Source organism: Pyrgilauda ruficollis, unplaced genomic scaffold (genome assembly GCF_017590135.1).
Source record: "Pyrgilauda ruficollis isolate IOZ18807 unplaced genomic scaffold, ASM1759013v1 scaffold2, whole genome shotgun sequence".
Classification (NCBI taxonomy): Eukaryota; Metazoa; Chordata; class Aves; order Passeriformes; family Passeridae; genus Pyrgilauda; species Pyrgilauda ruficollis.
In genome coordinates this window covers 1,984,251-1,997,325 of record NW_024519206.1, presented here as the reverse complement: position 1 = coordinate 1,997,325, position 13,075 = coordinate 1,984,251, and the positions used below count along the sequence as shown (strand labels likewise).

The 13,075-nt window shown below is 36.0% G+C and overlaps 1 protein-coding gene across 6 annotated transcripts in view; it reads right to left on the bottom strand.

The window, feature by feature from the left end:
• ANKIB1 (ankyrin repeat and IBR domain containing 1) overlaps positions 1–13,075 on the bottom strand; it is an 85,280-nt gene that overhangs the window by 26,830 nt on the left and 45,375 nt on the right. For all 6 annotated transcript variants that reach the window (XM_041466674.1, XM_041466673.1, XM_041466669.1 and 3 more), the window contains exons 3-5: positions 12,511–12,811; positions 7,522–7,704; positions 817–934 (exon numbers count right to left, since the gene is read on the bottom strand). In XM_041466674.1, coding sequence (XP_041322608.1) covers positions 817–934; positions 7,522–7,704; positions 12,511–12,811 — 602 coding nt within the window. The remainder of the gene's footprint in view (positions 1–816; positions 935–7,521; positions 7,705–12,510; positions 12,812–13,075) is intronic.

Below are 13,075 nucleotides of genomic sequence, written 5' to 3'. Positions count from 1 at the left end.
AGGGTATGAAAGCCTAATCCAGCAACACAGTGATGAGCATGCAAACCATTAACTGCCTGAGTAGTTCCTTTGGCATAAAGTAACAATGCAGATGCTTCAGTAAGCATAAGTTTTGAATCATTGAATCAAAGCCTAAAGCTTACAACGAGTTTCAGAGATACTTTTGTCTGGAGAAAACACACTGAATCCAGTATATCCCCTTTCTGACAAGCCCAGTTTAACTTGAACAAGAATACAGATTATTTCAGTGAAAATAAATGAGTTACAGAAATGCACAAGGAAAAGCATACCCTGTATGAAAAATGTAACCATAAAAAATTCTCCAAAGGACATATACTCATATAATTTAAACCCCAAAACAATTTCCAACCACTTATTACAATGGTCAGACTGCTCTTATTGCAAGAAAAAATAAATTTAAAAGTGTTGATCTGGTTTTATATACAAATACATAGTGGCAGAAAACCAATGGTCAGACAAAAATAGTTTAATGAATTTGACTTTTGACATATAAAACCATGTAAGTTTTACTCCTGTGTCTCTCACCAAAATAGGGTGGTTCTGTTTTTTCCACACTGCTTAACTTAAACTGTCTTCCAATAGAATTCCTAGTTTGAATCACTTTTCTATCAGCTTCCCTGTCTGCCTCAATGTTTTTTGACAAACTGCAGCTGTACTTCTTACTGAAGTACTGTGTGGTCTGTTTCCTGCTATTAACCATTACTTCTCTTTTCCTTGGAAATAAAGTGCAAGTATAAAACTGTGGTTTTGAATTTGCTGAAAGCAGTTTTTTTAGCCTTTAAGGTTTGGGATTACCATGTGCCCGAAGTAGAGCTTCTGCAGTGAAGAGCGGGGCTTGAAGCATGTCAGCAGATTCCACGATCAGCATGTCCTTAAGCCTTCGCAGGTCTTGAAGTCTAAGCCCCTCATATGGCTTGAAGAAGAAAAAAGATAATTTACATCTAATGTTTTCAAGTTAGTCTCTAATACAATATCAAAAAGAAAGCATTCAAAGCACTGTTACTGATCACCATCTCAACTGTGAGGCAGTATGGGACAAAATTTGTTCACCGTGCACACCAATGACCACGCAAAGCTACACAGAAACACTGTCATTTTGTAATATTTATAGTATGATTTTTGTAAACTTCAAAATCTAAAAGAATTTCTTCCAGGTATAATGGAGAACTCTCTAAAGTTCTCCATTATAGCAGGAAGCCATCTTCAAATGATAAGCTAGCGTAACACTGACTCTTTCTCTCTCTCTCTCCCAAGAAAAAGCGAGATTTTCACAGAATCTAGATGAACTTTGATTCAGTGATTAGGCCTCAGATATTGTGGAATAGGTATGAGAATGCATGACTAGATTTGAACTAAGGATTTAGAGAAGATCTAGACAAAGGACAGCTTATCATACACTGCATACAGATTCTCTGACTATACATTAATCAAGACCCGTTAATTCTGAATTGCTCTGCAGGATGATACATTGAGACATTAGACAGTGAGATGTTTGTGAGCAGAACCCAGTATCTGGATCTTCTGAGGCAATATCCACCCTCTCAGAAGCAAAGTCAGTCCCCAATAGGACAGATGAGATGGGCAATTAGATGTTCATAGAAACACTATGAGGGTTGAGGTTGGAAGGGACCTCCAAATGTCATCTGCTCCAGCCTTCCTCCTCAATCAGGGTCACTTAGAGCCAGCTGCCCAGGACAACGCCCAGATGGCTTTGGCTATCTCCAAGGTTGGGGATATACTGTACATGGAGATATCAAAACTCTTTTTGAGAAACAGTGGCCAACTCTCACAGCCCTACAGAGAGCAGATCATCCAGCTGCCTTCCTGGTCTGGAGATCCATCCCATTATTACAGCATTAAAAAAGGTCAAATCAGAAAGACAAAAAGAAGTAATTTTAGGATTCTGAATTAGTTCCAACCAAGAGAGCAGAGATACACACATATGTTTGCAGACTAATTTTTAAAACTAAGAAAGGAAGACTATCACAGTAAATAATGTATTTGTTAGTATTGCATAGAGAAAATGCCCCATAGGTAGAAAGAGGAAAAAAAAAAAGTGGGAGGTCTGTAAAGAGAATGGATACAGAAAGGATATGTAAAAACCACTATTCTTACATGAACTGGTTTTATTTATTTAAAGGGTAGCTAACAAAATATTTAAAGCATTTGACATAAAGTGTTACGTGCTCAGAACTAATCAGGAACCCGGGCACCAAGTGGCAATTGTCTCCAGCAATTGGAGACGGATGGACACAGCAACAGTAGTGACAGATAATGACAGTTAAGACTATGTATTATTATTTACTGTCTATATTTTGGTTTTATGTATACCATAGTCCAGGACTCACCAGTGCTAGATTATAAGGAGAGAAATGTATGCATGCATACATAGCCAGAAAGCAAAAGACTGGTTCTGTCCTCGAAAGGTTACAATCGAAGTAAAAGTCTGCTGTCCCCTTTAAGCATAACAAGCAGAAGGCAGAAGTGATGGGCAGAATGGATACCCTAGGTTTTGAAATGATTTTGTTCTTTTGAGACACCTACTCTAAAAATGTAACTCGCTTCCTGTATTCCAGACATAATTAACTCCATAATCATAATTAACTCCACAATGCATCTAAAGCTTATGACTGACTCACACAAAGACGTCTCCTGTTAGCTAATCAGTGAAATAAACAGGTGTTTCTCCATGCTAGAAATTTTGTCATCAGCAAGGGTAATGCTCCACAGACCTGCATTGGGTCTCTGCTCTTGTCGGCAAAGCAAGCAAAGCAGAAGAGAAATGACCTGTGAGTGTCCTGACCTAGATCTTGATTGCTCAAGTTCAGCCAGTTTCTCTGTGTCCTTCCAGTGCTGATCATGCATGACTCAGTAAAGGACAATCTGAACGTTAATGGCTTGCACTGAAATAAATCTGGGCCACTTGGATTAACAGCATGCTGGAATTTGACTGACCTTCTTAACTTATTACAAAAGAGATAATTTTTCAAAAACATTTCAGAGAGACGGGGATAGAAACAACTGTGTGCCAGAATGATTATAATTGTGCTGCATGTACAGCAAAAAAATAGAAGCAGAATGGTCATGACTGAATCTGAACTCCATGTTGAATTGCAATTGTAAAGCAATCAGCTGTGTCAGCACAACCGTACTCAACTCTTCAAGACTGTACACATAAGAAAAAATCTTTTCTGTTAAACTTGCAACATATAAGCATTAGCATATAAGCATATAACATATATTTTAGGACCTGGTATTTTATCCTGAAATGCAGATATGTTCAGAATGATATTTAACTGATTGGTTCTAGGTCAAAAGCTGTCAAGTATCTCCCCCTGAGTAACAGACTACTATATTACCTCAGCTGGAGCATTCCACACAACCCAGCAGGGAGTTTTGGATCTTCAGTTTTTAAGAATCTTAATTTTATCTTTTTAAGTAATGAGGGAAATATTCCCTAAGAATGTGTTTGAAATATCAAACATTTGTTTCATAAAATAACATATGAGCCCACAGAAGAAGCTGAAAGAAAATAAATTTTAGACTGGCACTATTAAGGAGGTTAATCTGGAAATTCCAAAGTGAAGACTTTATACAATGGGAACCTTAAAGCTTTAATATGTACAAGACATTCTTGTAGAGATTTGAGAAGATACAGTCTTTAGTTATAAGGATGTACATTCAGGATGTAATATCACAGAGGTTTGTTTTTAACTACTTTGAACACTAATGACTTATCTCTGCAAGGCTATAAAGGATTGCATGCATGTAAAGGATTTTGATTACAGTTTATGATGCTTGGCGACCTTCTTTAATGGTCATTTATGGAGGAACTCTTTATTGGCATTTGCTGTGAAAAAGACCTTGTTCAATTTTAGCATCATTTAACTATATAACGATTTTGAAATATACTATAAGAGTTACTACTTTAGTGCATTGCTGAGTTTCTCACTACAGATTCCAACACTTCTATATTTTCAAAAGCCCTTCTTTGAAATTCTTTTCTTCTCCAATTCTTATTACTAACATTTATTATACTTTTTTTTTTCTCCTGAAAGTACTTTTAGTATGTAAGCTGATTATTTTAACACTTCATTTCAAATTTTCTTCACTTTTTATTATTACTTTCTTCACTTTTAAAGCACCATTAGAATAGACAGGGGCAAAGCACCTCTTTGCTACAGTGACGACTATCTAATTAAATGGTGACAAAATACTTCATGTAAACATCCTTCTTTCTGAGTGGATGGAGTTCTGCAGTTAATGGAGTAATATATTAAAAAATTATTTATACTCCATTTAACTAATTCAAGTAAAATGATATGCACTATATGTATATTGAGACTACATATATCTTAAGTAAATGTAGTCCCTTTCTCTCCTTTCACTTCATAAACCATTCTCTACCTGTAGAGACAAAATAAATTCGAATAATTTCAGATAACTCTTTGTACTATAGGTATTTATATTACTTACATATTTATATGACATCAATTCAGGAACTGAAAAAAATAATTCCAATTTTATACACTCAGTAAATCTGTGATACACTCACTAGCAGTGTATTTCTTCAGTATTCAGTGGAACATATGTAAAAGAAATGAAGAAATTATATATTTTGCTATTGCATAAGGTAATTCACTGCGTCTGACCAAGAGCCAAAACTGTTCTGGATGATCTGCTCTGAGGTACTGCTCATTCCCAGGTGTTTCTTATGTAAATTGAAAACATTACATGATTTGATTGAAAGAAAGGACTCTTTCAGTCTGAGGACTCCCAGGGATACATCACCAAGGCAAATATGCTCTCATGCTGCAACACATCGCAATGTAAAAGACTGTGCAAAAGAACAAACAAAATCTATAAAACCAGTTTAAGAACTATCACTTCATGTTATATTATTTAGTGTATCTTCAATTAGATTTAAAAGATAGATTTAGATTTTACATATCAAAGATTTTTTTTGAGATTATTCAACAAAGTAAGAGCAAAGAATCAAGCAAAAAAGGATTGTGTTCTCCTGTAAACATGGTAGGCTCTGAAGGGGAGATAGGGGGTACTCTCATTCCAGATACAACTGCAGATCTTAAACACTGGAGTTAAGCCCATTTAGCTGTTCTGCCTGGGAAGAAATCCTGTTCATGGTTTTCAAACGTTTTATCTTTTCCTGTAACCTTCATTCAAAAGATACAGTTCCTTTGAAAAATGCATTTCTTAGTGTTCAAAGTTTTTTAATTATTCATGAATGAATATTTTCTGTTTTGGAAGGATGTTGAATGGCAACAATTACAAGCTGAATACTATGCTAAACAAGCATTTTGTACAGTCCATGCCTCAGTGTTTAATAATATATAAAAATGAAACTGAGAGGAAAAAAGTAGAGGATCATCCTTGAGAGGCAATTTTGGTGAAGCAGCTGTGCTCTGGTGCTTTCGACAGAGGCATCACCACAGGCAGTGGTAAGTGCAGCTGTCACTGCCCATGCCAGACATTTGTACACTGACCTGTAGGATGAGCACATGCAGTTATTTGGATTGCAGACCAGTGCAACTCTTCCTAAGGCTGGTTTTTCAACTGGTTTTAGCCACTCTGAGGGCTAGGATTGAAAGATTAACTTCTCCTGGCTACATGCTCTTGGCATCTCCCTTGTACCAGCACTTGCTCTCTTAGAGATAAACAAGATGTTAGAGAAATTATCCCACTGGAAAGTCATAAAGAAAGGAGGAAAACTCAGCAGGGAGGATGTGAAGACAGAACTGCTCTATGTAAATCCCCAAGGTCATCAATTGGTGTACCAAGTTCCAGGCTGGCATTTTTTTGGCTTGTGAACATTTAGAACACATGGGAAAGCTGCCCTGGTATGTGAAATGGACAACTGTACAGTCCCTTGTATCAAGTCTTTCAGCTGGTTTTGCTCAGCATCTACCTTAAACAGGCATGAGACAACATCTTCTCTTGCAGAAAAGCCTATTCAAGTGGCTCTTGTCTTGTCCCACCCAAATCTCTAAGTTCCTTGTCTTCTCACCTGTGCTATGTATATGCCAGCAAACCCCTGGTATAAATATGATGATAACAATGATTCAACTTAAATGATACGGTTACATATAACCACTCTTTAATTTTTTTTTTCTTTTAAGCCAAAACATTGCTGTGATCCAGCTGAAAACATAACCTTCCAAATAGTTCTACTTGCATAACCAAAGGAGTGGTAAACTGCAATTGTGGCAAGAAACTGCTGCAGACTTTTGAAGCGTTTCTGCCAAGAGAGAATGTAAGTTCAAACTATCCTCTTACAATTTGGGTGCCTCTACATGGAAATATTCAGAGAAATTAAAATGAGCTAATTACATTTGCTATTTCAACGTACTAAATATATTAAACCTCATCTCTAAATGTCTCGTCTAGGAATAAACTATCTAATTAAGGCTGTTTATATTTTAATTTATCCAAGAAAAAGGTCAAAAAATTAAATGGACACTACAAGGACTTGCTCACTCTCCAAGTGACAATGAGTGGCATTTTTCAGGGGAACAAGTTAATGTTAATGTTCAGGGGAGCACGTTAATGTGATCTAAGCCTACTCATGTATTTTCTTTTAAATATCATTAGGTCAAAAGTGGGCCCAGCTAGTAGAAGGCCAAGCCATGTTATTTCTGAAGGGAGTAACCATAGAGAAATCTATTGTCTTTTAATTTAAGCAGAAATAATTTGTAATATTTACTGAATAATATAATTTATCTATGTATTCTTATTTAGACTTTTAGTTAACTAAAATCTGATCATGAATGGGGAGGGAACTTGTACTCAGAATCTTTTTGGCTGATTTATCTTTATGGAATCACAGCTGCCTGTAAGGCACAACAAAATTCAAGCCAATTTTTTTTGTCAGTGAATTGTCTCTCTCTTTCAAAAGTTTACTTGGAAGTAACACCACTTGTTATTACCTGTTTTTCATACAAACTCTGGTATGTAGTAGCTTCAGGCATCATGTTATAAAACAAGAAAGCAAATGCACTATGTTGAAGTCCTGCACTAGTCAGTTTTGAGTGATTTTTGTAACATTCAACCCAGGAAGTCCTGGAAGATCCAGGAAAAGTTTCCCTACTCTATTCCACAGATCTTCTCCTTTTCAGAATTTCTTTTGTCCTAGTCTTAGAGACAAAAAAGCATCTTAAGAAATAATAATAAAAAAATTAAATAATGTTTGGTTTAGAAAAACTGCTTCCAAGCTTACTGGCCTCACTGTATCTCTTCCAGCCTCAATGCCCACAGGACAGTCCATATAATTTAGATATGAATAAAATTTCTGTTTACTTTTGACAATGCATTTGTTATGTTCTCGGAGCTTAACTTGAAAATTATAAAGAGCTGTGCTAAAACTGTTTATAAATACAAAGTACAGAGTACAGTACCTACTGAAATACTTGCAGACTTGTGTCACAATGTAACTGCTACAAGTATAAATGTGCAAAATACTTCAGATTTAAAGTATCCTCTGACCTCTTTTTTGTCTAAAGCAGCATACTCGGCTTCAATGCTTTCAGCTTCAGGATCACGTGAAAATACCATTCGAGATTCCAGGTTAAGAGCCAGCTCTTTGTGGTGCTGCTTCTCTGCACAGTCACATGGGGTATCTTTATTTTCATTTTCTGCAAACAAATCTCCACCATGTTTTACTAGAAGCTGAAAAGTAAAATGGAAAAGTAAGCAGTTATTTATTAGCAACTCTAATATCACCCTAAAGAAAAGGCAAGTGAGTTAAGAAAAAAACAACAACAACAAAAAAAACCCAACCAAGAACAGAACAATTATTACAATAATAATAATAATAATGGTCTTTAGAAACAAGGATTATCTATTGTTATTAAATAAATTACTGCTCGCTTTCACACATAATTATAGTAATTCCACAGACCCACAAAATCTAAGAAATACATTACAAGGTAATTTTGCACAATGTATTAGTTAGGTTTTAAAGACTAAAATTCTGCTTTACTGATATGGTCAGTACCCCACAGAAACTGAGTGATCTGAGGCCCTCAAGCATGTGTCAAGATGGAGCTAAAAACACCTTTAAATATTCTTTCTACATGGGTACAACTCCACCATTTGCACACTTGTGCTGACAGAAAATAAGGGATTCCTTGGGTAGGACAGATCAGAGGATACTGGTTCACCAGGAGCACAAAATATTACTGGCAGTTCTACTTTGTTTCTGAGGACATGAAAGAAGTGAAATGAAATAACGCTAACTCCAGTAGTTCTAATACAGTGCAGTATTGTGCCATTTCACCAACCTTGTTTCTTGCCAGTAACCTTGCCAAGATGCAGTCTCTAACTATTAAACCTTTGTGCTGCTCTCCTTCACTTGCTGACTTGGTCTCCTGCTATAAACTGACCTGATAGAAGCAAGGACAGCATATGCCACAGATTTTAAAGGCCCAAGTGGACCACTCTGCTGATTTATTATGACACCTTTATATCATTACTAAAATGATTCATCTTGTTTCTAAATAAGTCTATAAACATTATCTTGCCTTCAGAGCATGATGTCTGCAACAACACTATCCAGGGTATTTCAAAACTCAGGTTCTAATTTTTATACTTATAAAAACCCCCAAACTTCTCTAAAATTATCTGTTCTTCATATACGCCTTTTAGATCATGATCAGACACGCCTTAATTTTTTCTTCAGTAGAAGAGAAAATTTCCTTCATCTCTCACTGCAGAATACTGAATGTCTTTTGCAAACCTAGATTCATTCTTGCAGATTGGGAAACCTTTCCCATATTTTCCAAAATAAAAAAAAAAAAAAAGCAAATCCAAAAATACCACAAACCAGTGCAATGACAAGATTTAGTTGAGAAGATATTAGTGTCATTGAATATTTGATCTTCATAGCAGAGTATCAGGCAGAAATACAGATACTGGGACAATTACCAAGATACACAGCCAACAGTTAATCTTTGTTCTATCTAAACTTCTTAGCATTGTCAAAACTTTGTTAACCTGAGTATCATACTCTGTCTGTTCATTTTAACCTCTAAGAGAAATTTAACTGAGGCAACTAAGACACCTTCTGAGGAAAAAGAATAATAAATATATTTGAAAGAACATTCCATAGACTTATGCAGCTCAAAATCAAATCTGAAAGATGAGGAATACGCAAAGCAACAAGTTTTCAATAATGATGCCATATTTCTCTAGAAGCACTGTTAAAAAGTCTTGTGTTGCTTGATTAATTGAGATTAATAATCTAAATAATCATATTAGCAATTTAAACAATTGTAAAAATACCATTTAATATGCCAAATATACTGTGATAGTGTGGAATGCATATGCATAAAACCAAATCTGTTCAGCATGAAAGTTATTATTGTCTATTCAGTAGTTTGAAGTAAGCACATAATTTTACCCAAACTATCTTTAGCAATGGGTTCCACACAGCTGTTCTGCTTGGAGGAAAAGTCTAACACTTTTGTTATGGAATGGAGCAATATCAAGAGTGTGAATGGAGCAGTATCAGACTGCATATGTGACTATCAACTTGGAACAAGTCAGCTTGCAGGTACTTCACCCAAGAGGATCTATATTTGGAATTTCCTTTTCTTATTTGGGTGTGGTGGGGATAGGCAAAGATACAGAACTGGGGTTTTCCTGCAAAGTGGTGGAAAGTGAAGGAGACAATAAAAAGGAATGCTGCTCTGAAGTGAGAGTAACCACTGCAAAAAAATGGGAAAAAGGCACTCCTGGGGTTCTAAGAGACCGTCAGTTTCTGGAGAGAGGGAGGGCAACTTGAGGATTAGGATAAGTTTTTTGTCTCTCTCTCTCTTTTTTTTTTAATTTTTTAAAATTTTTTTAAAATTTTTTTTTTTTTTTTTTTTTTTTAAGAATTTTAATCCTCAAATACTTCTAGGAATAAAGATGTAATCGTTAAACTTCTTCACCAATCTCAGTTTCAGGCTTGGGGAAGACATGTGGTGTTCCTGTTCATAAATCTGTCCCTGTTGAAGGAGTTAGAAGGACTACAGACCACAGACTGGAGAATTTAGGATATCTCAGATCCAAGGCCTTCTATCCTATGGGCAAATAAAGAAGTTTGAACTTGGGGATGTAAATTGTGTTTCTAATGCAGAAACCATGACTAGTTAGGACTACGTAACTCTGGCCAACAGCAATCCATGTGGATCAGACTGTCAATTCTCCTTCAAAGACAAACTGAAAGCATATTAGAGTCAGAAATTATTTACTCAATTACAATAGGTATTGTCAAGAGAACATAACCCAGTTTATATAATTAAATGGGGAACTAGCAGTCTAGTACCTGGATTTAGTGAATGAATCATATTACAGACACTGAGAAAGAGAACAATAATTTGTAAAGAAGCACAAACCATGAACTTTTATGATGAGTTTAAAACAAATTGACTTTGGTCTGCAGTTAAAAGCTGCAGCCCAGCTCCAGAGCCACAATTCACTCTGCAGCAGCTGCGATTCTTTCTGACATTACAATCTGCCTGGATTTTGTTGCATGAGCCCATTAACTTCACGCTCTTGAAATTGAAACTTTTTAAACTGTTGTGTCTATCTCTAACACCACTGTATAGCCCCATGTAGGGACATGAAGGCAGAAACAGGCAGAAGACTCCTTGCTCAAATGCCTTGTAAATCTGAAGTAAATAAGTTAAGTTTGTAAATACTAGATATTGAAATATGCTGGAAATTTGTTACTAAAGTTTTCTTCTGTTTACCATTTCTCTACCAGAAACAACTCTTCTTATGTCAAATAATTTTATGTACGTGTTTTTCACCAACATTTTTCAAAGATCCTTCAGTGCTAATTGCTATCTCCCATTTTCTCATATGAAATGCACATTTATTCTCTATTGTATAAAAATAATGTAAATAAAAATACATTTAAAAGCAAATGTCTCATCCTGAGGAAGGATAGATAGAACACCTGCGAGTGAAATGCCTATAGGCAGAGTTTATCAGGAAGTTGGATCAAATAAGTGGCACTGAAACAAGAGAACACGAGCAACCTATACAGTCCTTTGCAATTAGTCTCTTTATCAAATCCGAAAGAATAAAAATTCGACAATCAACATAAAAGCAGTAGTAACATAGACCTAGGAGGCAGCCTGATATTTGTTTACAAATAAATCACATCACAAGAGGCTCTAAATCAATCTTATAACCATGACCTATTTTGGGTGAAAGAAAGAGCCAGACAACACCTCTATGTAATTCAGTTACCATGTATATAGGTAGCTGGGTCTGAGTATACTTCAGCTAGCAAAGACTGCATGGTGACCTGCCTCCCTGGTGAAAATCAGTACGTATGTAAATAATTTCTAAGCACATGTTGAAGACAAACTGCTGGTGTGGAGCTTTTAACAACTCAGGGCAGCAGAAGGAGAAGGTACAGGGGCAAGGTTCAGGCTGTGTTACTGGAGGTTAAGTATCAGCATCCAACAGCAGCATCTTATTAACTCCTCTCACTACTGGGCAGGGAACCAGAGAGGCAGAAGCTTAAATAATAGCATAGAAAATGGCATCACGAAGCTGAGTTTTCATTCATTAGAAGCTCAAAAAACTAAGGATGATCTGTATACTAACAGAATAAAAGAAGGGTTAGATATTGGAAATAAAAACACACTATGTGAACTTCTATAGAAAGGACTAATGAAAAACCAGAAGGTAAAGAAGAATATTCAGTTCAAGGGGGTGCACATCTGAGGCTGGGGAATTGAAATTACAAACTTTAATATTTCCTGACAATATCTGGAAACTTGGTGGAATACAATCAGCAAACATAATGCAAGATTCATAGAGAAGGTGATGCTATATACCTTTTTTTAAATAAACCCCAAACAAACTGATAAATAAACAAACTAACTCTATCAAGAAATACCAGTGGAAAACAATTCTGCAATTAAACAACAAAAAAAAAGCTTTGGTGAATGACCTGACTAAAACCATAACAACAAAGGTAACATGGCTACTAAGAATAAAAGTGCTGCAAGGAAGAAAACACAAAAATAAAGGGAACTTACTGTCACTGCATCTCCCACGAAAATATATAAGCTAATAAATGACTGAAATTAAAATTTCAGACTACATAGGTGACTAGGTAATAGAAAAAAGTCAGTAAACACATGAGAGGAGAAGCAAGCCCTGACTTTGTCCAGAGTAGTCTGTAAGACCTAATTCAAAATGTTACTTATCAAAGAACCACTCATTAACAATTCCCAAGGATTCATTAAACTTGCAGATGCTGTAAAAAACCAAGAAATCCACTGCCCACTTTCTCCACAGTGTGTTTTTGGGCTGTTTATCTTTGCAATTTTTCCAATTAATGAAAAATAGAATTAAAAGTTAATTCAGTATAACATAACAGATTCCCTCCCCCACGAGAAAAAAAAGCTTTGTGAAACATTGTGCATTCAGTTACTCATAATATATATAAACTTATAGATGAGCTTTTACCTCAACACAGGTTTTCATCCCTGAGGCAGCAGCATAGTGCAAAGGTGTATTTTTTTTGTTATCAACAGCATCAATGGCTGCTCGTTCATATTGTCCCTCATCCAGCTTTGCTCCCTTCCACTTCAGGATCATCTGCAGACAATCAGCTCTCCTGCAGTCATCTTCCGAGGGTCGTGTCAGGCGAGGATGAAGAGCTCCCTCCGAGATCATGATCTGAGGTCCCATACACAGCAAGTGCATAGATGTCTCATTGTGCACATTCCTTTTATTGGGGTTACCATCTCGAACAAAAAGGAAAGTTCTGCAACGGGGGAAAGAAACAGATGAAAACTAATTAGCACATGATTCCATTCATTTCCTTGAAGTGGGAATGGTGGATTATGACAACTTTCCTTCTTGCAAAGATTTAGACCACCCATGCTAGTGACAAATGCTCTTTAATAGAGCAGTGCTACTGGACTGCTCTCCTCCATTTCTCTTAGAAGTCAAGAGCCAAGATCTGGATGAATTATTGAAATATCACTAAGTACCATATACAATTACTTTGCCAATGTATGAAAAAGTT